This window comes from Natrix helvetica, assembly GCF_964273705.1.
Source record: "Natrix helvetica genome assembly, chromosome: W".
Classification (NCBI taxonomy): Eukaryota; Metazoa; Chordata; class Lepidosauria; order Squamata; family Natricidae; genus Natrix; species Natrix helvetica.
In genome coordinates this window covers 5,650,059-5,677,954 of record NC_138555.1, presented here as the reverse complement: position 1 = coordinate 5,677,954, position 27,896 = coordinate 5,650,059, and the positions used below count along the sequence as shown (strand labels likewise).

At 45.3% G+C, this 27,896-nt stretch overlaps 1 protein-coding gene across 7 annotated transcripts in view; it reads left to right on the top strand.

Moving 5' to 3' along the window:
• LOC309400385 (CCR4-NOT transcription complex subunit 3-like) overlaps positions 1-27,896 on the top strand; it is a 110,461-nt gene that overhangs the window by 67,655 nt on the left and 14,910 nt on the right. For 6 of the 7 annotated variants that reach the window (XM_081968840.1, XM_081968835.1, XM_081968837.1 and 3 more), the window contains 3 exons: positions 21,283-21,484; positions 22,321-22,453; positions 22,622-22,747. In XM_081968840.1, the coding sequence (XP_081824966.1) occupies positions 21,283-21,484; positions 22,321-22,453; positions 22,622-22,747 (461 nt within the window). Of the gene's footprint in view, positions 1-21,282; positions 21,485-22,320; positions 22,454-22,621; positions 22,748-22,824; positions 22,895-27,896 lie in introns of all 7 variants that reach the window. The other variant, XR_014176648.1, reaches the window with a different exon arrangement.

Sequence of the window (27,896 nt, the reverse complement as noted above, 5' to 3'; positions counted from 1 at the left end):
GCTCCAAATGGTGTCTCACCTCAGCTCCCTTTAAGGGAGGGAAGTTATTTGGGGAGGCCTTAGATCCCATATTGATTGAGAATAAGGACAAGTGCAAAGTGCTGCCTTCCTTGCACAGGTGAGCGGATCGCACAGCGCAACCTTATTTTCGCAGGCCATCCTTTCAGGCGACTGAAACGAACTTCAGTTACCCGCAATACCACCGGACCTATTCGCAGGGACCTGATCGGTCCCAGGACAGATCTGGGTTCAGGGATAGGGGCAGACAGCAGCAGTTCCAACAGCAGCAGCCCCAGACCAGGCGGTCATTTCGAAGTTCGGGCAATTGGCCCTTTTGGAGATATGTGACTCCCAACTACCTGCATCTATTGGCCATCGGCTCTTACATTTCGCCAGCCAGTGGGAAGCAATTACGTCAGACGCATGGGTACTACAAACAGTGAGGCTGGGCCTGACTCTAGAGTTCCTAACCAGCTCCCCGAGACACTTCATCAGGTGCCCTATGCCCCGTTGTCAGGTCAAGAAGGATCTCATGGAAACCGAGCTCCAACATCTGTTGGATATCCTGGCTATCGAGCCAGTTCCATCGGACCAGGAGGGTTTACAGTTTTACTCAATCCTCTTCTTAGTTCCTAAGAGCTCGGGGTGTGGGTGGGGGATGGACAGCAATCCTAGATTTAAAAAGGCTCAACGTCCACCTGGCATACAAACGATTCAAGATGCAGTCCCTTCAAGCCGTCTTGGGATGCATATGCCAGGAAGATCTTACCTCTGTGGACATCAAGGAGGCTTACCTTCATGTACCAATCCGAACTGCTCACAGGAGGTTCCTCAAGTTTTGTTTCGCAGGGCGCCACTACCAGTATCAGGCCCTACCGTTCGGCCTGTCATTGGCTCCCAAGACTTTCACAAAGTTGCTGCCGGCTGTGGCAGCCCACCTCAGGTTGATCCCGTGAGGTTACAGTGTTATCTCGACAACATATTGATCCAGTTGTCGTCCCCAGCCCAGGCACATCAGGACCTCCAATCCAGACACTTCCAAGCATGTGTGAAGTCTCCCTATCCCAGGAACAGCGCTCCAGCATCCAGTCGATGGTGTCCCAGGTCCACGCTCAGCGGTCAGTTTCCTTGGCGGTCCTTTCCCAACTCTTGGGGAAAATGATTTCCTGTGTATATGTTGTACCCTGGGCTTGGCTTCACACGCGGACACTCCAGTGGTTCCTGCTCCTGTACCAACGAGCCAGCAATGGAAACTCCAACCTCAGGGTAAAGGTGCCATTCAGGGTGCTTCGCTCGCTGCAATGGTGGACATCCCCCGCTCTTCTCAAGGGCTGCCTGTTCAAGGGACTGGACCGCATCACTGTCACATCCGACGCCAGCCTGTTTGGGTGGGGAGCCCACTCCCAGACTCAGGTGGCCCAAGGTCGGTGGAGTTCACAGGATCTAGTCAACAACATAAATTGACTAGAACTCTGAGCTGTGTGCCTAGCACTTCGACACTTCTAGACTAGTATCAGGACGCCATGTTCTCATACTCAACAACGTGGCCACGAAAACCCACATCAACCGTCAGGGGGGCACCCACTCCAGGTCCCTCATGATCAAGGTGGAGAAGCTGGGCCAGTGGGTGGAAGGCCACACCCTTTCCATCAGGGCGGAGCACATCTCCAGGATCGTGAATGTTCAAACAGACTGGCTGAGCAGGTCGACTGGATCATTCGGAGTGGTAGCTACATCCAGACCTGTTCCAGGAACTCACCCAGAGGTTCGGACGGCCGACAGTGGACCTGTTCACCCATCTGGTGAACACTCAACTTCCGAGGTTTTTTGCCAGATTCCCAGTCCGTGGCAGGGAGGGACTGAACGTTCTTCGCTGTCCATGGCCTTGGGAGCTGCTGTACGCCTTCCCTCCTCTACCTCTCATCCCAAGAGTCATCTGGAAGGTATTGGCAGAAGGAGCGGAAGTACTTCTTGTAGCTCCCCACTGGCCCATGCCAACCTGGTACGCTGACTTCGTCAATCTGTCCATTTCACGTCCCTGGAGAATTCCCGACGACAGGATAGTCCTCAGCGAGGGGGCTCTACTCCATCCGGAGCCTCAGTGGCTCCAATTAGCCATCTGGCATTTGAGGGGGACATCCTGAGACGAGCTAATTTCTCCAGGAAGGTCATTCAGACCATTCAGGCGGCCAAATGACCTTCCACCACCAGGATATGCGATGCTACGTGGAAGGCTTTCAGCAGGTGGTGCTGCAGACAAATGCTGGACCCAAGGACAGCTTCGGTTCTGCAGGTCCTTGAATTCTTGCAGGACGGTTTGGACAGGGGGTTGGCGCCTACTACCCTACGAAGGCAGGTAGCGGCACTATCCATGGTCCTGGTGGGAGCGGACAACCATACCCTTACCATCCTAGGGTACGTAGATTCCTGAAGGGGGCATCTAATCTCAGGCCTCCTGTAGTCCATTGTTATCCCACCTGGGACCTTCCCCTCGTGTTGTGGGGCCTCACCTCACCCCCATTTGAGCCATTACGGACTGTTAGCCTTCGGTTGCTGACCTTTTAGGTGGCGTTCCTCATCACCATCACCTTGTCTTTGAAAATAGCCATGTGCCCTACTTTTATCATACCACAAAAAAGCATGCCAACCCAGTTGCAAATCATGCCCCTCCAGTGTCAATAATCTTGTATTTCTCAGTAAAATCCATTCTTTCATCTAAGCTAGACCTGCTGCTTGATAGTACAGTTCCCAGTTTGGTAATCCAAATCCACCTCGAATCCTTGCATCTTGTAACATTTTTATATTAATTCTTGCTTTTTTCCCCTTGCCATATATATTTCCCCACTATTTTGTTCATACTTTCAAAGAATTTTTTCTTTAGTTTTATTTATTGTTTGGAACAGGTATAGCAATCTTGGTAATATATTCATCTTTACTACTGCTATTCTTCCCATCAGTGATAATTGTAGTTTTTTCCACCTTTCCAAGTCTATTTCTGTTTGTTTTCTCACCTTATAATAGTTATCCTCCTTTAGTGTTCCACATCTTGATGTCAATTGAATACCCAAATATTTCACTTTTTTCACCACCTGTATGTCCAGTTTCCCCATCAACTCTCTTTTCTGTTTTTCTGTCATATTTTTCACCAGAATTTTTGTTTTATCTTTATTAATCTTCAAACCCGCTACTTCTCCATATTCTTCTATTATTTTAACTAGTTTTGGCCCTGTTTCTATTGGATCCTCCATAATAAGCACCAAATCATCCGCGAACACTTGTAATTTATACTCTTCTTTCTTGACCCTCATACCTTTTACCTCTTTATTATGTCGTATTTCTCTATTCAAAATCTCATGTGTCAGTATAAATAATAATGGTGATAGTGGACATCCTTGTCTAGTTCCCTTCGTAATTGCTATCTTTCCTGTCATATTACCATTTACCATTACCTTTGCTAAGTGGCTATTATATATAGTTATAATCATATTTATAAATCCCTCACCAAATCCCATCATTTGAAGTTGCATTATCATGAATTGCCAGTTCACATTATCAAAGGCCTTTTGAGCGTCTAAAACAACAACCCCATTTGTTTTTCTCAGTGGGCGTCATAGTACTCTAGTGTATTCAATACAATCCGTATATTGTCTCTGATCTGTCTCTTGGGACGAAATCCATTTTGGTCTGTGTGTATAAATTCATTTAAAAGTCTCTTCATTCTTTCTGCCATTATTGATGCAAAAATTTTATAATCCACATTTAATAGTGAAATAGGTCTGTAGTTCTTTACTTGTTGTGGATCTGACTCTTCTTTTAGTATAAGCGTTATATATGCCTCCGTCCATGTTTCTGGCATTTTTGCCTCTCTTAATAAGTCATTGAATAGTTCCAACATTACATTGCTTAATACTTCTTGTAGTGTTTGATACAGTTCTGCCGGTAATCCATCTGGTCCTGGTGTTTCCCCCTCCTTTTGCCTTTTGATGCCTTCTGTTACTTCCATCATTGTAATTCTTTCTTCTAGTGCCTTCTTAAATTTTTCTGGGATTTTGGTTATTCTAGTTTTCTCTAAATATTGTCTTATTTTCCCTTCTGGAACTCTCTCATGATGATACAACTTATTGTAGAAGTTCTCAATTGTTGTTCTCTTTTTTCATTTAAATGTTGTATATTCCCTTCTTCATCCACCAGTTGACTTATCAGCCTTTTTTCTCTTTCTTTTTCATTTTGTAAGCCAGCCAACGTCCTGGTTTATTTGCGTTTTCCAAGACGTTTTGTTTTGCCGATTTTATTTTATTTGCCAAGTCCTCATTTACAATACAATACAATACAATACAATACAATAGCAGAGTTGGAAGGGACCTTGGAGGTCTTCTAGTCCAACCCCCTGCCTAGGCAGGAAACCCTATACCAGTGATGGCGAACCTTTTTCGCCTCGGGTGCCAAAAGCACATACGTGCGCACTATCACACGAACTCGAGTGCCCACCCACATAACTTAATGTCCCCCCTCACCTGTGTGGACCGTGCATTTTTGCACAAGGCTTCCTTGCCACTCCCTGCTCTGGCTGCTTCCCCTTGGATAACACCCAGTGAGGGGAGAAGTTGCTCTGCCACTAACTGGCAGAGATTGGGGTGGGGGTGGGGGGATGCTCAAGTGTGCTCCTGTGTCAAAAAACCTTCCCTTATCATTCTCCTGTGTAAAGGTTGGGCCCTTTTTACAATGGCAGGTGTGAGTCCAGTTGCTAAATTCTCCCCTTCTATTAAAGAGGATTCTGGGCACTACAGTCAATAGACAAATGAGGAAGGGAGCTGCTGGCACAGGGGAAAGAAAAGCGGCAAGAAAAGAAGAAAAAGCAGCTTTTTTCCCTCAAGGTGGCTGCTCTGTTTCCCCCCCCCCCCCTCCCCCGTGCTAGCATAGAGGATCCTGCCTGGTTGCTGCAATCCAAAGAGAAATGAGGAAGAGAGCAATCTGCATGAGGGAAAGACAAGCAGCAAGGAAATAAGGAAAAGCAGCTTTTTTCCCTTAAGGTGGCTGCTCTGTTTCCCCCCCTCCCCCGTGCTAGCACGGAGGATCCTGCCTGGTCCCTGCAATCCAAAGGGAAATGAGGAAGAGAGCAGTCTGCATGAGGGAAAGACAAGCAGCAAGGAAATAAGGAAAAGCAGCTTTTTTTCCCTCAAGGTGGCTGCTCTGTTGCCCTTTTCTCAATTTCAGCACCACTCCATGGAGCCTGCCCCACCCCCCATCGCCCAGGTCCTCGCTTCTCCCAAGCATTTCTTTACCTATTTAATTTCCCCTCCGTAGCATTTTTCCATCATGTTTCTTGCCGTTTTGGACAGGAAAACAAAGTTTGTGGGACTAAAAAAAACTCCTTTCAATCAATCAATTCCAACTTTGCGAGATTCCCCCCCCCCCCCCAAGTTGTAATTGATTGAAGTTTTGTTTTAGTCCCACAAACTTTGTTTCTCTGCACACGATGGCAAGAAACGCGATGGAGCTGGAAATCAAGTAGGCAAAGAAATGTTTGGGAGAAGCGAGGACCTGGGCGATGGTGGGTGGGGCAACCTCGATGCCGTAGCACTGAAATGGAGAAAAGGGCAACAGCAGCCACGTTGAGTGAAAGAAGCCTCTTTTCTTCTTTCCTTACTGCTTGTCTTTCCCCCCTGCTGGTAGCTCTCCTCATTTCCCTGTGGATTCAAGCGATCGGGCAGGATCCTTTTTAGTAGCAGGGGAGGGAGGGGGGAACAGAGCAGCCAGCACGAGTGAAAGAAGCCTCTTTTCTTGCCGCTTGTCTTTCCCCTGTGCTGGCAGCTCTCTCATTTCCCTGTGGATTCAAGCGATCGGGCAGGATCCTTTTTAGTAGCAGGGGGGAGGGGGGAACAGAGCAGCCAGCACGAGTGAAAGAAGCCTCTTTTCTTGCCGCTTGTCTTTCCCCCGTTCCGGCAGCTCTCTCCTCATTTCTGGTTTGCATTTGGCTGTTTTTCGCCCTTTGGAGGCTTCAGGGAATCCTCCGGAGATTTAAAAAAAAACTATCGAAAATCAGCTGGCCAGCGGGTGCATGCGCACTGGAGCTGACAGGGCAATGCCTCGCGTGACCTCAGAAATGGCTCCGCGTGCCGCCTGTGGCACGCGTGCCATAGGTTCGCCATCACGGCCCTATACCGTTTCAGACAAATGGCTATCCAACATCTTCTTTTTTTTAAAAAGAATTTTATTGGTTTTTGAACATTTATAGGGAAGGGTAGATGGATATATAAAAAAAATTTGGGCAGCTACATCGTGCTGAAAGTAGAAGTCTCTCCAAGTCTCATAACTTTTACAGAAAGGTAAACAAAAGATAAAAGATAAGCAAAAACAGCATCTTGTTATACATTGTATCAACCATATGTTCAATCATCTCTTTTACCACTTTCTAATATATCAACAATTACAATAATATTTCAAATACATTTATTTTTGTGACCTGAGTCTTTTCGGTATTGCTCCCTCCACCCTGTCCCCTGGTGGAGCTGCGGCCCCTCCCTCCCTCGTATCTTGTGTATTATCACCTTTTTCACTACCTCTTATAGTTTCGTCCTCTAGGAGGGAACTGTGTTTTTTCATGAAGGCCTCTGCCTCCACAATTGAATTGATTCTAATTCTATTTCCCTCCCAGAAAATCAACATTCCTTCTGGCAATAACCATCTAAACCAAATCCCTTTATTATATAGTTTCTTTGATAAGGAGGAATACTTCCTCCTCTTTTCTCTTATTTTTTTCGGAATTTGTTTAAGAATGGCAATTTCTTTATCTTTATATTTTAGTGGTCCCCCCCTTTGGGCTCCCCAAACCTCATCCCTCGTGGTCTTCCTAAGAAATTTAACGTGGACTTCCCTTGGAACATTATGTGTTCTAGCATATTCTGAATTGATTCTATAAACCAGGTCCATATCCCACCACAACTGTTCTTTATCTCTCTTAATGTATTCTGTTAAGATTGTACACATAATATCCTTAAGGTCTTCATCTTCTGCCTCGGGTAGGTTCTGGAATCTGAGAAAAAGGGACATTCTTTCAAGTTCCATCTTTACCATGAAATTTTCCAGATCTCTATTCCCCTTCTGAGTTGCCTTCACCTCCTCCCTCAGCCCAACCACGCCCTCCTCCAGTACACCAACCCTCTGTTTATTTTCTGTTGTTTGCTGCTGTGCATCTCTGAGCTGCTCTTTAAAATCTGTCAGTTCTTTTTTCAGTTCTTCCTGTCCCTTCATAATAGCCTGAAACATTTGGGTAACTGATAAGTCCTTTGTGCTCTCTCCAGCCACTTCTTGTTGTAGAAATGATAAAGTTTTTGTCTGTTGGGTCGTTAGGCTGGATGCAGAAGAAGTGGGGGCCGAAGCTGCCTTCCCCGGCAGTGGTTTTCTGGGCCCCATTTGTTAAGCTCAGGGATAAGTGTAAGTCCTTAGTACAAAAGAAATGGCGTCTCTGGAATGCGCAGCTGGGTGATACCGAGGGGGCAGACAAGCCCAGAAGTGAATGTTAAACCTCAGTCACAGTTCCAAGCCAGAAGAAGAAAGTCAAATAATCCAAATCCAGAAAGACCATAGAACAGGAGGGGCTCCAGGAGTCCTTAGGGAGGTAATATTAATATAAAGCCAGTAATTCCTTCAAAGGTAGTTTCAAAAGGCTGGTTTCATTTATTAGGGCGAAGAAGAAGAAGGAAGTGAGCCATCTTGGCTCCGTCTCTCACAGGGAATCAGGGAGCAAAGCATTCAAAGTTTCCATAAGGCTTTTAAAACAGCTCAGGAATCACTTCTTGCATTTGTGATGTAAATCTTTCTCATAGTTAATACAAGTAGGTAATTCAACGTTTTACTCTCTCACTCCATTCCGAGATCGAGAGATAGTCCAAATGCTTTAACCAAGGGGGGGGGTGAAAGAAAAAAAACAACAAAAACCCTCCAATCTTACAACTTCAAAAAGTTTGAATCCACAACTTGCAAAAAGCTGTTGCTCGTCAATTAAATGGTGTTAAAAGAGATTAGAGCAAACTTCTCACCTCCAGCACTTCACTGCAACTTCTAATTGGTTATTTCCTTCCGGAATCCATTCGGCGAAGATGCAGGCAGCCGACAGCTACACCATGCGCCCCCCTTCACTCTCCGGCTCCTGAGGCGAGACTGGAGATCCCCCGATGGCTGCCGCCGCTTCCAGGGGCTCCAGCAAGCCGCCCTACGGCAGGTGGTCCCTCCAAGACCCCCTGTGCTCCCAAAAGGAGCCCACCGGAGAGACGAGCAGCGGACGGCAATGTCCGTCGCCTCCGGTGACTGGAAGTGATCTCTCGGCTATCCAACATCTTCTTAAAGACTTCCAGTGTTGGGACATTCACATCTTCTGGAGGCAAGCTGTTCCACGGATTAATTGTTCTAACTCAGGAAATTTCTCCTCAGTTCTAAGTTGCTTCTCTCAGTTCTCTAAGTTGCTTCTCTTAGTTTCCACCCATTGCTTCTTGTTCTACCCTCAGGTGCCTTGGAGAATAGTTTGACTCCCTCTTTTTTGTGGCAACCCCTGAGATACTGGAACACTGCTATCATGTCTCCCCTAGTCCTTTTCTATCAGGTTCAATTTATGTTTTTGCAGTTCCATCATATTTTTTATTTTTTTATTTTGTGGGTTTTTCTGCAGCTCTGTCTCCAGACTTTTGTACTCTGATTCCAACTTCTTTTGAATTTGTCTGTTCTGTCTATTCTTTTTTCCTTAGTATGTCATTGCAAGGCCTCTGATATATGCTTTGAAAGTGTCCCATATGTTCTGTAATGATGTGTCTTCCTTTCTATTTTCCTGGAAGAAATATGTAAATTCTTTTTCCGTATATTGCTGGAAATTTTTTCTTTCAATATTCTTGAATTTAAAGTCCATCCCCCCTTTTTCCTCTGTCCCTTCCAAGTCGTTGTTGGATTATGATCTGCCCATGTGCTTATATCTATTTCTATCTTAGTTGTTTTGAGTGTACGTTCTGTTGACAACCACATCATATCAATCTTGACCACGATAAATGTCTATTTGAGTAGACTGTATATTGTCTTTCTTTCGGGTGTTTATTCTCCAAACATCTTGCAAGTTTAATTCTTCCACCAATGTGAAAAATGCTTTGGGTAGGATTTTTCTTGGCTTCTTTTTCATCTTTGTAGATTTATAGTCTATTTCATTATTTACGATTGCATTAAAGTCTCCTAGTATACATATATCTTCATAGTCATATTCTGTTATCTTTTTGTGTAGTTTCCCAAAAAATTATTCTTCTTTGTCGTTTGGAGCATATATTGCCGCTAATAATATCTTTCTCATGTTCATCATTATTTCCACCATCAGTATTCTTGCCTCCCCGTCTTCAAAAATTTTATTTGATTGTATTGTCTTTCTAATATATAATGCTATTCCCTTTTTGCTTTGGTCAGCCAGGGTCGTATATAAATTACCAAGTTTTGCCTGTTTCAAAAATTTCCTGTGTTGCTTTCTAATATGTACTTCCTGTAAGCATATAATGTCCAATTTCAATTTCTCTAATTTATTGAATGTTCTTCTCTTTGTTGCCGAATTTAATCCATTTATATTAATGGAGATTACTTTTATTTCTTCCTTCATGTCATTGGTTTATAGGTTTAGTTGATCTAATCGTTCTTAACTCCCTCTGCTCCTTTGTCTCTTTGGCCCTTGCTCCTTCTCTTAGCTCTTTCTCTTCCTGTTTTTTCTCCATCTCCCTTTGATCTTTCCCCTTAGCTTCCTGGCATTTAGCTCCTTCCTCTTCTCTTACCAGCGTTCCCTCCTGTGCTGGTATATTTCATTCATAAAATAATTCTGCTTTCTCTAGTGCATCTAGTCTGTACCTTTGTTTGTGCCAGTTTACCAAACTCCCTTCTGGAACAAGCCATCTAAAACTCACCCCTTCTTTAATCAGACTCTTAGTCAAAAAGTGGTATTTCTTTCTTATTTCTCTGACCTTCCTTGGAACTTGCTTCAATACTACTATCCCTGTAGATTTGTATTTTATTGTGGTACTTCTTGTTGCTTGCAATGTTTCATTTTTTAGGGTTTTTTTGACAAATCTTAACATGTACCTCTCTGGGTAAGTTGTTTCTCATTGCATATCTTGTATATATTCTAAAAGTCTCATCCATTCCGCCTAGAACATATTCCTTACTCATTTCTGTAGCCGCTGAGAGAATTTCTGTGATCTTCTCTGCTAAATTCTCTCCTTTTTCCTCTTCTATGTTCTGGAGTCTTAGATAGAATTCGGATCTTTCCATCTCCCACAATACGTTGGCTCCTTCCTGTTTTTTATCAAATGTTGTCAGCCTATAATCCATCTCCTCCACTTTTTTCTCTGTTGTGTCTGCCTTTTCTTCCACCTTCTGCAGTCTTTGTTCAATTTCCCCCATCATTTCCTTGACTTCTTTCAATTTGTCTTCCACTTTGCCAACTTTCTCTTCTATTCTGTTTATGTGCTCCTTGATATCCGCATGTATGACTTGCATCATATTTTTAGCTCCAAAATAGCTTTGTCTTGTTGTGTTCCTGTGCCTGCTGTTTTCTGTGTCACTGAACCAGGTGGGGTAGCTGTTGCAGACGCATATGATGTTATTTTCTTCATCTTGGTATTTGGATCTGACATTGTTGTATTTAATTTGTAATCAAGTTTTGTAATCCAAAAAGTAGGTTAGTAAATTAATTGTAGTCCTGGAGTCGGCCGCACCGGCCCAAGCACCACCCTCCAATAAACTGACCCCTGTTCTTGGGCCCCGTCTTCAGGTTCTTGCTACCTTAATCCAATTGCTTTATAATGGCCACATGAAGTAACAAAAGGGAAAAAATTAGGAAACAAGGGGAAGAGAAATAGACACATTAAAAAATATTGGTCAAAAGGCACTCCCCCTCAAAAAAAAAAATGGAGAGAAAAAAACCCCACAAAATTAATTCCATGATGGTAATCCATACCTCATTGCAAGAGGTAAAAAAAAGAGATAGATAAAAGTTGGGTAGGTAAAAAATGACCCAAAGTAGCCAAATAAACAAAGAGAGGGGGGGGGAAAGGAAACCTTTGGTATGAGTTGTCTGGGTTATCCAAATTACCCCCTTAGGCAGAAGGGGAGGCACACACTAATAGGACGGCAGTCTCAATAGCCCACTATAATGTAGCAAGGGAGAAATTACTGAGAAATACAAGATTATTGACACTGGAGGGGCATGATTTGCAACTGGGTTGGCATGCTTTTTTGTGGTATAAAAGTAGGGCACATGGGCTATTTTCAAAGACATTATGTAAGGAATGGATTATTAACAATATGAGAAAGAGTGAAAGGGAAACATTCAGAAATACCAATGTGACTTTCAACAATGGAAGCATTGACACATCCAAATATTAATAGTATGAAAAATATTATTAGATGCAAAGACATCTTAACAGAAAGGGGGGAAACTAAAAAAAAAACCAAGAATTAGAAAAACAAGGGATTGATATAGGTTGGTTTTCACAATTGCAAATACAATCAAGATATGAAAAAGATAAAAGTGAGTATGGTTTTAACTTACGAAGTTTGGAGTTGGATAAGATACTTATGGGAACGGGAGAAAGAATAATCAAGGAACTTTATTATTATTATTATTATTATTATTATTATTATTATTATTATTATTATTAATTTGACTTGAACTATATAGCTACCTATTAAGATCTATGCTAGAAGAAGAAGTGGTAAAAGATACAATGTTAACTTGGGCAAAGAATTTTGGCCATACGATTGAACTAGAAAAGTGGCAACAACTATGGGAAAGGAATTACAAACTAACCATGTCAACAGCTTACAAAGAAAACTTATACAAAAGGTTTTACAGATGGCACATGTCACCGGGAAAACTAGCTAAGATGTTTAAAGAGAAGTCAGCGAAATGTTGGAAATATCAACAAGCAATAGGTTCATACTACCACATGTCGTCATGTGTAGAAGCAAGGAAATATTGGACTAAAATAAGAGTATAGTTAAAGAAAATGTTACAAGAAGAAATAGAATTTAGACCAGAGATATTTTTACTAGGTATTATCCCAGAGAAATTCAAGAAAGAGGATAAGTATTTGATTATACATGTAACTACAGCAGCGAGAATTATATTTGCCCAAAATTGGAAATTAAATAAGCTACCAACAGACGAAGAGATAATAAAAAAGATATTAGATTGTGCAGAGATGAATAGGTTAACAATGAAAATAAAGGATAAAGAGGAATCGGAGTACTTCAAGACATAGGGAAGGTTCTATGACTGGCTAGAGAAGGCAAACTAGAAAAAAAAGTAGGGAGAAGATGAAGTACCCAGAGGACGCACTATTAAATGGAAGGGGGGGGGGGGAGAAGGTGAAAACAGAAAAGAAAATATTAAGCATATACAGGTGAAACTCAAAAAATTAGAGTATCGTGCAAAAGTTCATTTATTTCAGTAATGCAACTTAAAAGGTGAAACTAATATATGAGATAGACTCATTACATGCAAAGCAAGATAGTTCAAGCCATGATTTGTCATAATTGTGATGATTATGGCTTACAGCTCATGAAAACCCCAAATCCACAATCTCAGAAAATTAGAATATTGTGAAAAGGTACAATATTCTAGGCTCAAAGTGTCCCACTCTAATCAGCTAATTAAGCCATAACACCCGCAAAGGGTTCCTGAGCCTTTAAATGGTCTCTCAGTCTGGTTCAGTAGGAATCACAATAATGGGAAAGACTGCTGACCTGACAGTTGTGCAGAAAACCATCATTGACACCTTCCATAAGGAGGGAAAGCCTCAAACGGTAATTGCAAAAGAAGTTGGATGTTCCCAAAGTGCTGTATCAAAGCACATTAATAGAAAGTTACGTGGAAGGGAAAAGTGTGGAAGAAAAAGGTGCACAAGCAGCGGGGATGACCGCAGCCTGGAGAGGATTGTCAGGAAAAGGCCATTCAAAAGTGTTGGGGACTTTCACAAGGAGTGGACTGAAGCTGGAGTCTGTGCATCAACAGCCACCACACACAGACGGATCCTGGACATGGGCTTCAAATGTCGTATTCCTCTTGTCAAGCCGCTCCTGAACAACAAACAACGTCAGAAGCATCTTACCTGGGCTAAAGAAAAACAGACCTGGTCTGTTGCTCAGTGGTCCAAAGTCCTCTTTTCTGATGAGAGCAACTTTTGCATCTCATTTGGAAACCAAGGACCCAGAGTATGGAGGAAGAATGGAGAGGCACACACTGCAAGATGCTTGAAGTCCAGTGTGAAGTTTCCACAGTCTGTGTTGATTTGGGGAACCATGTCATCTGCTGGTGTTGGTCCACTGTGCTTCATTAAGTCCAGGGTCAACGCAGCCGTCTACCAGGAGATTTTGGAGCACTTCATGCTTCCTTCCGCAGAGGAGCTTTATGGGGATGCTGACTTCATTTTCCAGCAGGACTTGGCACCTGCCCACACTTCCCAAAGCACCAAAACCTGGTTCAATGACCGTGGGATTACTGTGCTTGATTGGCCAGCAAACTCGCCTGACCTGAACCCCATAGAGAATCTATGGGGCATTATTTTATTTTTATTTATTTATTTTATTCGATTTATCAGTCGCGCCCTCTCCGCGAAGGGACTCGGGGCGACGTACAATCAAATATATAGGCGTGTGGCATGGAGTAGGTAAATACATCAACATTTAACAATTCAAATAGAAATAAAAGCCACAAAGTTAAGATAAATAACAATAAAATTACAACAATTAAAACAATTAAAACACCCAAAAGATTTAAATTTACAGTTTAAAATTGCCAGGGAGGTTAGGGAGTTCTAATCAAGCCAGGCCGGCTAGTTGGAACAGGTGGGTCTTGAGTTTCGTGCGGAAGGAACGGAGATCAGTCGTTGTCCTAATATCTGGGGGGAGGTCATTCCAGAGGGCTGGGCCCATCACAGAGAAGGCCCTACTCCTGGGCGCTGCCCTCTGGCACTGCCTAGTGGACGGCACCCAGAGGAGTCCCTCTCTGTGAGAGCGGATTGGTCGCAGGGATGTATGGGGCAGGATACAATCCCGCAAATAACTAGGTCCTGTGCCATGGAGCGCTTTGAAGATGGTAATTAGCACCTTGAAGCGCACCCGGTAGACCACAGGGAGCTAGTGCAGCTCGCGCAGGAGAGGTGTTACATGGGTGAACCTCGTTCTCCCCATAATTGCCCGCACGGCCGCATTCTGGACCAGCTGTAGTCTCCGGGTGCATCTCAAGGGGAGCCCCATGTAGAGAGCATTGCAGTAGTCCAGACGAGACGTCACCAGCGCGTGAGTGACTGTGCGAAGGGCATCCCGGTCCAATAGGGGGTGCAATTGGCGCACCAGGCGAACCTGGTGGAACGCCCCCCTCGCCACGGCTGCCACATGGTCATCCATAGACAGCCGGGTGTCTAGGAGGACGCCCAAATTACGCGCCCGCTCCACGGGGGCCAGCTGCTCGCCCCCGATGGCCAGCGATGGAATACACTGGTTGAACCGGGGGGCCGGTAGCCACAGCCACTCCGTCTTGGAGGGGTTGAGTCTGAGTCTGTTGTCTCCCATCCAGACCCATACGGCTTCCAAACACCGGGACATCATTTCGACGGCCTCGTTGGGGTGGTTCGGGGTGGAGATGTACAGCTGCGTATCGTCAGCGTACAGATGGTATCCCACCCCAAAACCGCGGATGATCTCGCCCAGCGGCTTCATATATGTGTTGAACAGGAGAGGCGAGAGGACCGACCCCTGCGGCACCCCACAAGTGAGCGGCCTCAGGGTCGACCTCTGCTCCCCTGCCAACACACATTGCGTCCGGTCAGAGAGGTAGGAGCAGAACCACCGCAACACGGTGCCCCCTACCCCCAACCCCTCCAGCCGGCGCAATAGGATACCATGGTCGAAGGTATCAAAAGCCGCTGAGAGATCTAATAGGACCAGGATAGAGGAACAACCCCTATCTCTGGCCCTCCAGAGATCATCCACCAACGCGACCAAGGCCATCTCTGTGCTGTGCCCGGGTCGGAAGCCGGACTGGCACGGGTCTAGATAATCAGATTCCTCCAGGTGACGTGGGAACTGTTGAGCCACCACACTCTCTACAACCTTCGTTAAAAAGGGAAGGTTGGAGACGGGACGATAATTAGCTAGCTCAGTTGGGTCCAGTGAAGGCTTCTTGAGCAAGGGCCTCACAACCGCCTCTTTCAAGACGGCTGGCAGGAACCCCTCACTCAATGAAGCGTTCACTAGTCCCAGTAGCCAGCCTCGTGTGACCTCCCAGGATGCCAGTACAAGCCAGGAGGGACACGGGTCCAATAAACATGTGGTCGCTCGCAGTCGCCCACGTAACCTGTCCAAATCCTCGGTGGCAACAGAGTCAAACTCCTCCCAGAATGGTCTCTCAAGACTCGCCTTAGACGTCCCCTCTGGAACACTGAGGGGGACCCATTCCCTCCGGATTTGAGCGATTTTATCCTGCAGGTATTCCCCAAATTCCTCTGCCCTGCCCTGCAGAGGGGCTTCCTGCGGCCTCTGTGACAAGAGGGAGCGGGTCACCCGAAACAGGGTGGCAGGGCGGTTCTCTGCGGACGCAATAAGAGTGGCGCAATGTCGACGTTTGGCCACTCTTAATGCCACAAGGTAAGTCCTTAAGTATGTTCTTACTTGTGTTCGGTCAAATTCGGAACGGGAGGATCTCCATCTGCTCTCTAGGCGTCTCTTGTGGCGTTTCATCGCCCTTAGCTCCTCGTTAAACCAAGGAGCCAGGGCGATTCATTGGCACCGGAGAGGCCGCAGAGGCGCAACCCGGTCTAAGGCCCCGGCGGCCGCACTATTCCATGCGGCTACCAGGTCCTCCATCCGGGAGCGTGTCAGGTCTACAGGAAGTGGCCCAAGCTCCGTCTGGAACCTATCCGGTTCCATCAGGTGCCTGGGGCGGAACCATCTAGGACAATCTGGTTCCGCCTCCCCGCGGTGGGGGGTAGCGCCCGGGAAATCGAGCCGGAGAAGTGAGTGATCTGACCATGACAAGGGCGTAATGACTAGATCCCCTACTCCTAGATCCCTCATCCACTGTTCGGAGACAAAAACAAGATCCAGTGTGTGGCCTCCCTCGTGCGTGGGGCCCTGAATTAATTGAGTCAGGTCCATGGCTGTCATGGAAGCCATGAACTCCCGAACCACCTCGGATGCTTCTCCCATCGATGGCAGGTTGAAATCCCCCATAACTAAAAGTTTGGGGGTCTCAACCGCCATCTTTGCGAGCCGCTCGAGGAGTTCAGGCAGGGCCGCTGATGTATAGCGAGGAGCCAAATATACAATCAGCAGGCCCAGCTGCCTCCCTGGGCCCCATCTCACGCCCAGAGACTCGCACCCGGATATCTGCGGCACAGTGAATTCTCTCGGTTCCAGATTCTCCCGTATAATTACCGCTACCCCACCACCCCTACCCTGGGCCCGTGGCTGGTGGAACACTCGGTAGCCTGGTGGGCACATTTCCACGAGGGGTAAACCCCCCTCGTGGCCCAGCCAGGTCTCCGTTATTCCTGCGAGGTCTGGCTCCCCCTCTAAAATCAGATCGTTGATGAGGGGGGCCTTGTTGACAACAGACCTCGCATTACACAACATCAGCCTCAGGCCCTGGCTCTGTAGGTCCTGGCCACCTAGAAAGTGGGGGTTGGTACAAATGACCGGGCGCGTCCAACGACCACGGTCTCCCAACCGACTACAAGTTCTTCGTCTGTCCTCGCCCCCACCCCTCCCTACGACCGTTGGTATAACAAAGCCCTCTATTGGAACGTTATTTTCCCTCCTCCCCCCCACTCCGCTCACTTCCCTCCTGACCACACCTGTTCGCCTGGCTCTAACCACACTCCTGGCCTGTATAACCCTCCACCCCACCCTGGAGCCCCCAAAAACATTTAACTAAAAACCCCCTAATTCCCCGCTTCCTCCACCTCTCTGGGTTAATGAACCCGTCATCAAGGTGGGCCCTGGATAGGGCAGGGGGACATACCTGTGAGAGGGGGGACTCTCGCAGCTGTAAGAGGTCTGACCTCAAATAAATAGCGATCTTCTGGCTGCAACAGGGCTAAGCTCGTAACAGGGTGTTGTAATGCTGGCATAAGTTAGCAAGTTAAAAGTCAGGGTTCCATATGAAAGAGGGAAAACGGATGTCCATAGTCCACATCCTGGGTGGAAAGGATGGTAAACCAGTCCGCGGTCTGTAGATAGGAGCTAGAAAGCAGTTCGTAAAAGGCGATAGGGCAGAGATCCCAGTTAGAATAAGTGAGTAAGCGGGGGGGGGGGGGGGGCAGATTGACAGCGAAGGGCAGGGTAAAGAAGTCAGAAAAGCTCAGAGAAAAGCTCAGGCGTAGACCTTCATCCTCAGCCTCTCATCTCCATGGCCCATCTCCGTTCCGGCCGGCCTCAAATCTTCCTGTTGGTCTTCCAGCGGCCTCCGGCGCCCCGGGCCTCGCTCCACCCCCTCGCGGCTCCCGCACGGCCCTCTCCGGCCTCCCATTGATCTAAAGGCTCACCACGGCCGGGAAAATGGCGTTCGGTGTTTCTCGTCGCCACGCCGTCGCCGCTCGGGTCGCTGGGTCGGGCGCCGCCACCGCCCGGGTCGCTTGGGTCGTCCTCGCTGTTCCCCCAGCCATCTCTCCGCCGCTCAAGCTGCCGCTCAGACCATCCCTCCGCCGCTCGGGCCCCTGCTTCCAACTCCATCTCCGGACGGTGCGTTCTACTCTTTCCTCTTTCCTCCTGGCTGTCTGACCACCCTGGAGGACCAACTTGATCCTAAAAAGAACCAGGGTGGTTGCTAACTAAATTCCTGGCCCTCGGGATGGCAAAGAGGGCCGGCAGCATCCCTGCCCCGTCGAGGAGCCCCCACAATCAAAGGGAGCTCAGAGGCAGACCGCCATTCCCCTAGGAAGCTCCTCCTCTTCTTGCCAAGAGAAAGATGAGAGACATGAGATTGAACAATGCAGAAGAGCTGAAGGCCACTATTGAAGCATCCTGGTCTTCCATAACACCTCAGCAGTGCCACAGGCTGATAGCTTCCATGCCACGCCGCATTGAGGCAGTAATTGCTGCAAAATGGGCCCAGACCAAGTACTGAGTACATATGCATGCTGATACTTTTCAGAGGTCTGATATTGTTCTATGTACAATCCTTGTTTTATTGATTGCATGTAATATTCTAATTTTCTGAGATTGTGGATTTGGGGTTTTTCATGAGCTGTAAGCCATAATCATCACAATTATGACAAATCACGGCTTGAAGTATCTTGCTTTGCATGTAATGAGTCTATCTCATATATTAGTTTCACCTTTTAAGTTGCATTACTGAAATAAATGAACTTTTGCACGATATTCTAATTTTTTGAGTTTCACCTGTAAGTATATATTCAAGAACGAGATATAAAGGGGGGGGGGGGGAACATAGTTAGGGTACATTAGTGAAGGTAAGGAAATAAGAAATGATACTAAATTATATCTGGGCTGACGGAAATACCATCCCAAGGAAATGTAAACTGAGTTTTGAAATATACACCAACAATAATAGAAAAAGGGAGAGAGGAGGAAAGAAAGAAAGGAAGATGGGGAAAGAAGAAAGAGGTAAGGAGAGGAGGATGGAAGGGGGAGAAAGAGAAGGAGAGAGGGTGGGAAGGGGAAGAGGAAGAGCAGGAGTAGGAGAAAGGTAAGGGAGGAGAAGGAGAGGAGGAAGGAAGAAAGTAGAGAAGGGAGGGAGAAAAGAAAGGGAAAATGAGGTGTTACAAAAGGAAGAAGGGATGGTAAATAAAGCAACCCAACTTGTACATTATAACTTATTAAACGAAATAATAAATGTATAAGAATGATAAATGTAAAGAAGAATACCAATTATGTGAATGTATACTTAAAATGGTATGTAAGAGAATAAAAAAATAAAAATTCTTTGGGGGGAAAAAAAGGTGACACAGTTGTCCTGAGGTTGGACCCTTCATTCCTTCCAAAGGTTAACTCCTGGTTCCACAGGGGCCAGGAGGTCATCCTTCCGAACTTCTGCCCTAGGCCAGCTAATTAACTAGGAAGGAAATGGCACCTCCTAGATGTCAGGAAGGCTTTTCGCAGGTATATTAAATGCACAGCGTCTTTCCGCAAGTTGGAGTCCCTCTGTGTCTCCTATCAGCCGTCAACAATGGGCAAGAAGGTTCCTCCTTCAACTATAGGCCGCTGGTGTAAAGCCTGCATAGCTTTGGCCTATGAGCACCAGTCTCGACCACTACCCAGACATATCACAGCTCACTCTACCAGGAGCGTGGCCACCACGGTAGCTTGGGCTACACAAGCTTCAGTACAAGAGAACTGCAGGGCGGCAACATGGTCTTCTCAGCCGCCCTTCATCAAACATTACAAGGTGGACAAGTTCGCCTAGGCCGAGGCATCGTTTGGGCAGCAAGTACTGCAGAGGGTTCAATCGGAATCCGGGAGCCTGGACCTGGCTTCTTCCCACCCGTGACACTTTTAGCTTGGGTATATCCCATGCTTGGATTCTCCAAGCAGCGCACAGGAGAAAGTCCGTTGGCTTACCTGAACAGCTGTTCTCTCTGTGTTGCAGGAGAATCCAATCCCGTCCTGTGTCCAGCTGGTCCAGAGTCAGTGGGGAACCTTGCCTGTTGGCACCAACTCCTCCACTTCTTGGACATTCCTCCTTATGGCTGCGCCCTGTTAAAAAACTGACTTCCAGAGGGCAAAGGAGGCGTGGTCAAGACTTTTTCAAACTTGGTCTCTAGGCTAATGGGTTGAAGTTAACCCATGCTTGGATTCTCCTGCAGCGCACAGAGAACAGCCGTTCAAGTAAGCCAACAGACTTTTTTGGCCTGGATGGCCTCCTGCAGCCCTCTGCCAGTGAAAAAAGACACCCCCCCCCCCCAGCTTCGTTTTCACTGGCAGAGGGCTTAGCATAATAAAACAAAAGGAGAAATATTTACACACACACACACACACACACACACACACACACACATCCCAGTCCTGCCTACATGTAGGATGAAACCCTGTTGGATGGATGGATTAATGGATGGATTTAAAATATAACAATAAGGTACAAAACTAGAAAACCAAAAGCAAGAATGGCACATTGGTGGCATCTTCCCAATTAGTCTACCAGCCCTCTCAAGCATAGAGCACCCCAATCAAGACCTCAAGGTAACTAGCAGAACAATGTTTTTAATGGTCTTCTGGAAGGCAGAAGGGTGGTTACCTCCATATTCAAGATGCTCCAAAGAACAAAGAGAGAAGGCTCTTCTAGACCCCTCTAGCCGAAACTCCTTGACTGATATTCACAGCATGTCCCTTCTGCTAAAATGAGTGGGGTAGGCCAATCCCATTAGGCTGAGATGGTTCCTCAGATCACCTCGTCCCATTCATTGCAGTTGGATCCTTCTATCCCCAGCAAAGTTAAATATAGCCCTGGCCACCAAAATTTAACTCCTATGCATATGCCCCCCACATATACACACACCTGCCCTAATAAAGCATCAGACTCAAATTCTTATCTTCCCTGTTCCTGAAATCCCAAATGTTTCTTTTTGCTCCGGCCATCCGTTATATTGGCAATTCTGTAATCAATAGCCTTCTGCTTTGGAAGGAAATCAGGATACCTATCAAAATAAATCTCTTCAGGCCAGGAGTTAGCCCATGACTTGCTGACTGCTGTTTTTTTTTTATCCATTGGATTGGAAGAAACAAAGAGAATATTTGAGTTTTTGTGCACAGCAAAATAAAGAGTCTCGGTGAAACCATGGATCAGGCAAATTAAAGAGAAAGGGATCTGGAAGAGAGAAATAGAAGTCTTCAGAAAAAGGGGAGGAAGTAGTTCCCTCCACATCAGCCTTTTCCACCCTGGTGTGCTTCACAAGAGTTGGCTTGCAATTTTCTGAAATTATTCCCAGGTTAGACATTGAGAATCAGAATAGACACTGACGTCTGGTTTATGTTTTCACCTATTTTTGCTCTTAAGTTATTTTTGCCAGGCAAATCTTTCTAGTTGGATCCAGGACAGTGTTTTTTCAAACTTGCAACTTTAAGATGTGTGGACTTCAACTGGAATTTCCCAGCCAGAATTCTGGGAGTTTGAAGTCCATGAATCTTCAGATTGCCAGGTTTGAAAAAGAAAACTTTAGGATCTTGGAGAGGAGTAGGAATTGTCAAAATAACTACAACCCTAAGTGTACAATTTCTGAGTGGTTCTTCCTTCTTTGTTTGCTCCAGCTGACATCTTAATTACTAGCACAACATCTCAGCCAGCCTCCAACCAGCCCCCCATCCAGCTATCGGAGGTGAACATCCCCCTTTCCCTTGGGGTGTGCCCTCTGGGGCCCGTGTCTCTCATTAAGGAGCAGCTGTACCAACAGGCCATGGAAGAGGCCGCCTGGCACCACATGCCTCACCCTTCTGATTCAGAAAGAATCCGGTAAGGGGGATCATGTGAAAAAGCCTGGGGACATGAGGGCATTGGAGTAACAATAGATCATCATCTCTGAGAAATGGGGGAAGGCTGCAGGACTAGACTTTGGAGTTCTCTGAAATTTATTGTTGATGTAGTTTTCAAATTAGTTCAGCATCTTCTCTTAATGGTTTCTGAGCATACAGGTCATCCTTGACTTACAGCCACAACCAAGATCAGAATTTCTTTTGCTGAGCAAGGTGGTTCTTAAGTGAGTTGCACGCCTGTTTTTATGACTTTTTTTGCTATGGTTGTTAAACAAAACGCTGAAGTTCTTAAGTAAAACATGTGGTTGGTAAGCAAATCTGGCTTGTCTGACTTCACTCATTGGATCCAGCTGGAAGGATCGCTAATGGCGATCATGTGACCCCGGGACACTGACTGTTGTAAACACATGCAGGTTGCCAAGTGCCCACATTTTGATCATCTGACCTTGGCGGATGCTCAGATGGTTGTAAACATTTCGCTTCTCAAGAGCTGAAGAAACTTCTTGGATAAGAAGCGAAATGTTTTCAAAGAAAAAGGGAGAAAGTCCAGTTGTACCTTTGGGACTTGCTCCTAATGTTGTGGATGAGAATTCAAGCCATTGCAGGAAGAGGGAGGGAATGGACCCTGACTCTTCAGGCTTCAGATGGCCATTAGTTGAGGAAGGATTGAAGCCAAATATTGTTATTCTCCACACTTAGGAGTCTGTGTCTTTATGCAAGAGAGAACTCACAGAAATCTTGTGAATTCCCCGATTTTCTCATAGTCTTATTTCTGTCTTTCTGCTCTTGTTCTTCCTTCTCATCCCCATCCCACAGGCAATACCTACCGCGAAATCCCTGTCCGACTCCTCCATACCACCACCAGATGCCTCCTCCACACTCTGACACGGTGGAATTCTACCAGCGCCTCTCCACAGAGACTCTTTTCTTCATCTTCTACTACCTGGAGGTAACAGACAGCCCCTCCCTCCATCCCCTTTGGTAGTTGGAGAGGAATTGTGCTGCCTCCTCGCTGGGTCATGCCTGAGGACTACTTGGCACGTGAGATGATTGTCATCTCTCCCCTCGACCTGCAAACCCCACAGCTCTGATCTGTTTTTCCTCTCTCACTTCACAGGGTACGAAGGCACAATACCTGGCAGCAAAGGCACTGAAAAAGCAATCATGGCGCTTCCATACGAAGTACATGATGTGGTTTCAGCGGCATGAAGAACCTAAGACCATCACTGATGAGTTTGAGCAGGTGAGGGTGAAGGTAACGGAAGACAGGTCCGTCAATGCAATTTAACCTGTATTTACCTGATGGTCCATTCCTCATAGGAAGAATGCAACTGAGTGTGTACGCGTCCATTTTGAGCAGAGCGCTTCACACAACATGGCATTTTGTGAGGTAAAACAGGCTTGTTCCAAGGACTTTGAGCACAGTCAAGTCATATTTTTTTTGTTCAACACTGAGTAAATTGTATGTTCAGGTAGTCCTCAACTTGAGCCGAGAATTACGGTTGTAAGTCATACCAGTCATTAAGCAGGTCACCCTGTGACTACACCTGACTTTACAGTCTTTTTTTTAACAGTTTATTTATATATTTTCACATTACATACATAAGTGCTTAGTGAACAGTGTATTGTCTGAATCAACTTATTTGTATATAGTAATACTTTTCCCACTCCTAATTTCTATCTCTACTATCCAACCATTTATAAAACAAGTCCCATGTTCGAAAATACTACTACTTTTTCTTTTATTTTTAATGTCAATCGGTCCATTTCTGCACAATCTATTTTTTTTTAATTACATCATCCTCTATAGGTGTTTCCTCATTTTTCCAGTACTGTGCAAATGCAATTCTTGCTGCTGTCAAAACATGTAATATTAAGTATAGGTTCCCTTTATCACACGTAGCAAAAATATTTCTGGTTTATAATCTATATGTTGTTTTAACATTTTTTCCAACCATGTATGTATTTTTGTCCAATATCTCTTTGCTTTTACACATGTCTACCACATATGATAATACGTCCCCACTGTCTGGTTACATTTCCAACATATGGCAGACTTGCTTTTAAACATCTTTGCTCATCTGTTGGTGGTAAATGTCACCTATAAGACATTTTATATACATTTTCCTTATAAGTAGTTGCCATTGTCAACTTGCAATTTCTTTCTCAGAGTTTTTGCCATTTGCCTAAGTCTATAGTATATCCAAAAATTTTCACCCATACTATCATTGTCTCTTTTACCTGTTCATCTTCCATTTTTAAGTTTAACAAGAAAGTGTGTATTTTCTTTATCAACTTTTCATCTACTCCTAACATTATTTGGTCAAATATTGTAAGCTCTTTATAGAAACCATAGTTCTTAATATCTTTCTCATATCTTGTTTTTATTTGCATATGTGGCCACCATGAGAAGTCCACGATCTCCAATTAGGATGGCATGCTTTTTAATGGTAGAACAAAAGCAAAACTCATAGATATTTTCAAAGACACTATATAAGAAATGCTGTACTTTCAGTATGGGAAAAGGTAAAAGCAAAAATTTACATTAAAATTCCAGTTTGGCTCTCAACAATGGAAGCATTTATCCATCCAAATGTAGTAAATCTGGAAAACAATCTTAACATATAAAGATATTTAAAATGTGGAAGGGGAACTTAAAACCAAACAAGAGTTGCAGAATCAAGGTGTGGACCTATCATGGTGGCCGCATATACAAATAAAATTGAAATATGAGAAACTTATTATAATACAATAGCAGAGTTGGAAGGGACCTTGGAGGTCTTCTAGTCCACCCCCCTGCCTAGGCAGGAAACCCTATACCGTTTCAGACAAATGGCTATCCAACATCTTTTTTTTTTTTTAACAGAAATTTTTATTAGTTTTACAAAAATTTTCAAGAAAGGGGATAGTGGATAAAGTTACAAATTTTGACAGCTACATTATGCAGGAAATGGCATATAAAGTTACGATTCTCATAACTTTCACTTGTTAATACATTAAATAATTACTACTTGGCAATATTTTGACAGCGTATTTTTACCTTATATCTTCAAGTAATTTCAATCTATTTTATATCAAACAGAAAAAATTCCCTATATTAGCAATTGCATTATTTTTCTAATTCACTTTTGTGATCTAAGTTTTCTCAATGTTGCCTCTTCTCCCCCCACCGGCAAGGCTCCGACACCTCCCGTGTCTTGTGTATCCCGTGTGGTATCATCAGCTTCATCTAGGAGCGCTTTGTTTTTTTCCATGAAGGCCTCGGCCTCCATAGTTGTGTTAATTCTAACTCTAGTGTCCTCCCAGAATGTCAGCATACCTTCTGGCAGAAGCCACCAGAACCAAACCCCTTTCTGGTATAGTTTCTTCGCTAAAAGCGAATATTTTTTTCTTTTATCTCTAACTTTCTTTGGGATTTGTTTCAGGATGACTATCTCTCTATCCTTGTATTTTAACACTTGCCCCCTTTGTGCACTCAGAATCTCATCTCTTGTAGTCTTTCTAAGAAATTTAATGTGGACCTCCCTTGGAACATTGTGTGTTCTAGCATAAGCTGAATTGACTCTATAGACCAGGTCAATATCCCATCCCAACTGCTGTCTGACTTTTTTGATATATTCAGCCAATAGCATTGTCATAATATCCCTCAAATCTTCATCATCAGCCTCAATTACATTTTGAAATCTAAGGAAAAAAGACATCCTTTCAAACTCCATTTTTATCTGATGGTTCTCAAGTTCTTGGTTTCCTCTCTGAACCCCCCTCACCTCCCCCCTCATCTCGGCCGTCCCCTCCTCCAAAACTTCCAGTCTTTGTGTATTTTGAGCCGTTCGGTTTTGATTTTCTCTGAGCTGTTCGTTCATTTCTTTCAGTTGATTCTTCAAGTCCTCCTGCCCCTTTAAGATCTTTTGGAGCATCTGTTGGGTTAGATCCTCCTCCGGGGCCTTGGGCTGTAACAGAGATGTTAATGTCTGTTGCCCGCTGAGCTATCCAACATCTTCTTAAAGACTTCCAGTGTTGGGGCATTCACAACTTCTGGAGGCAAGCTGTTCTACTGATTAATTGTTCAGTCAGGAAGTTTCTCCTCAGTTCTAAGTTGCTTCTCTCCTTGATTAGTTTCCACCCATTGCTTCTTGTTCTACCCTCAGGTGCCTTGAAGAATAGTTTGACTCCCTCTTCTTTGTGGCAACCCCTGAGATATTGGAACACTGCTATCATGTCTCCCCTAGTCCTTCTTTCTCTTAAACTAGACATACCCAGTTCCTGCAACCGTTCTTCATATGTTTTAGTTTCCAGTCCCCTAATTATCTTTGTTGCTCTTCTCTGCACTCTTTCTAGAGTCTCCACATCTTTTTTACATCGTGGCGACCAAAACTGAATGCAGGATTCCAAGTGTGGCCTTACCAAGGCATTATAAAGTGGTATTAACACTTCACGTGATCTTGATTCTATCCCTCTGTTGATGCAGCCTAGAACTGTATTGGCTTTTTTGGCAGCTGCTGCACACTGCTGGCTCATATTTAAATGGTTGTCCACTAAGATTCCAAGACCCCTCTCACAGTTACTACTATTGATCTAATGTATGCTTTAGTTGTATCCCATAAGTTTTGTAGTGAGGTATCTTCTGTTTTGTTTTCTTAAAAAAACCCATCCATTTCTTTTACTGCTGTTTGCATAAACTTTTCTCTTTTAATATAGATTGATTCAGTGTCCATCTCCTCCTTTTCTTTTTTTTTCTTTTCTTTTTTTTTCTTTTCTTTTCCTTTCTCCTTTCCATTTTACTTTTATTCGGTTATGGTCAGCCCATAGATTGGTTTCTATCTCTATCTCTTGCATGTTCTTAATTCGGATGAGCTTCAAATCATGTCAATTTTCCGGTGGATTCGAGGGAGGGGTAACACGTGGGTTTTAACACAGCCTGATTGGTCCATAGACTGAGAGAAAGTTGATAAAGGCTCCTGCCTTCCCTTTACTTCCCAGTTTTCTCTCAGTCTTTTTGGTCCTAGCACTGTGTTATTCTACTACTGGTAGGAAAAAAATTATTGTGATTAATTCTGATTTGATCAATTGGATACACTAAATTCTAAATTGCAGGCTGCGGCCCAGAGACAGTCTTCCTGTCCGAGCGGTGGGGGAGGGCCCCGTGGGGCAGCCTTGCCTCTCCCCCGTGGGCCATTGGATCCTAACCGGTCCCCGGGTGTGCGGGGGTGTTGGATTCGCACTTTGCAGCCGAGGGGAGCCCGCTAAACTTTTTTGGCGCTTGCGAAGCGCATGGTAAAATGTGTGAGCCGCCCGCAGCCACTGGAAGAAAAATTGATTGTTTCCCGCCACTCCCGGGCAATTTAAGGGAGCGCGCGTGTGGTTGAGGCGTGCGGAGGCTCGTTAACAAGAGAGGAGCCTCCGCGGTGAGAAAAGAAGCTGCAAAAGAGGAGGCAGATTAATCTGGGAGCCTCCTCGTGGTCCTAACTCTCCATTGGGACCATTGTAACAAGGCGGGTGGCCATTTTGAATATATTATAATTTGAGTGATGGGCGGCCATTTTGGAAAGTTGTGGCGGCCATTTTGAATATAATAATTTGAGTGACGGGCGGCCATTTTGGAAAGTTGCGATGGCCATTTTGAATATATTATAATTTGAGTGGCGGGCGGCCATTTTGTTCACGCCTCGTGCGCAGACCTGCCGAGGCTCCTGTGGAGACTAGAGCTGCCGTGACTCACTGCGTGGAACAGCAACAGAGAGCGTTCCCTGCTGCCAGCTTTACACTTTGACTAGTGGAAGACACGTGAGTGGGGCAATGGCAAATGCACAGGAGGCAGGCCTTCCTCCAGATTCAGAAGGTGCCCCTATAGAAGGTGGAGATCAATTGGGCAGGCCCAGAACCAGGTCTGCTTCATCTCAACCCAAAGTCTCCCAGCGTTCATCCAGGGCTTCCACCAGAGATGAGCAGAGGAGACAGAAAGCCCTGGAAAAGGTGGTGGCCAGGGCAGAGAAACAGGCCCAGGGGCCTATAGCTAGGCCTAGATCTAGGTCTCCAGTTAGGCCTTCAGCCCACTCTGGTTCTTCCCCCAGGGGTTTCAGTCCATCCTCTCCTTCTGCATCCCCGGGTTCTGCCAGGGGTCTCAGGCAATCTAGATCTCCTTCTCCCCCAGCCTCATTGACACCTATCGGGGGGAGGCGGATCCCCTGGAAGGCCCCTCTAGATCCTTCCTCCCTGCTCCAAGACTGGCCCCTCAGAATCCTGAACCCCTCCAGGATGACCTGGAGGATTTGGAGCTTTTGCCCGAAAGCATTAAGAGGCTCATCTCTGCTGCCATCACAAGGGGGACAGAGCCCCTCACTCTAGTAGATCCCTGGGGCGCCAATTTTCTAGGGCCTCTTCCCCATCTGTAG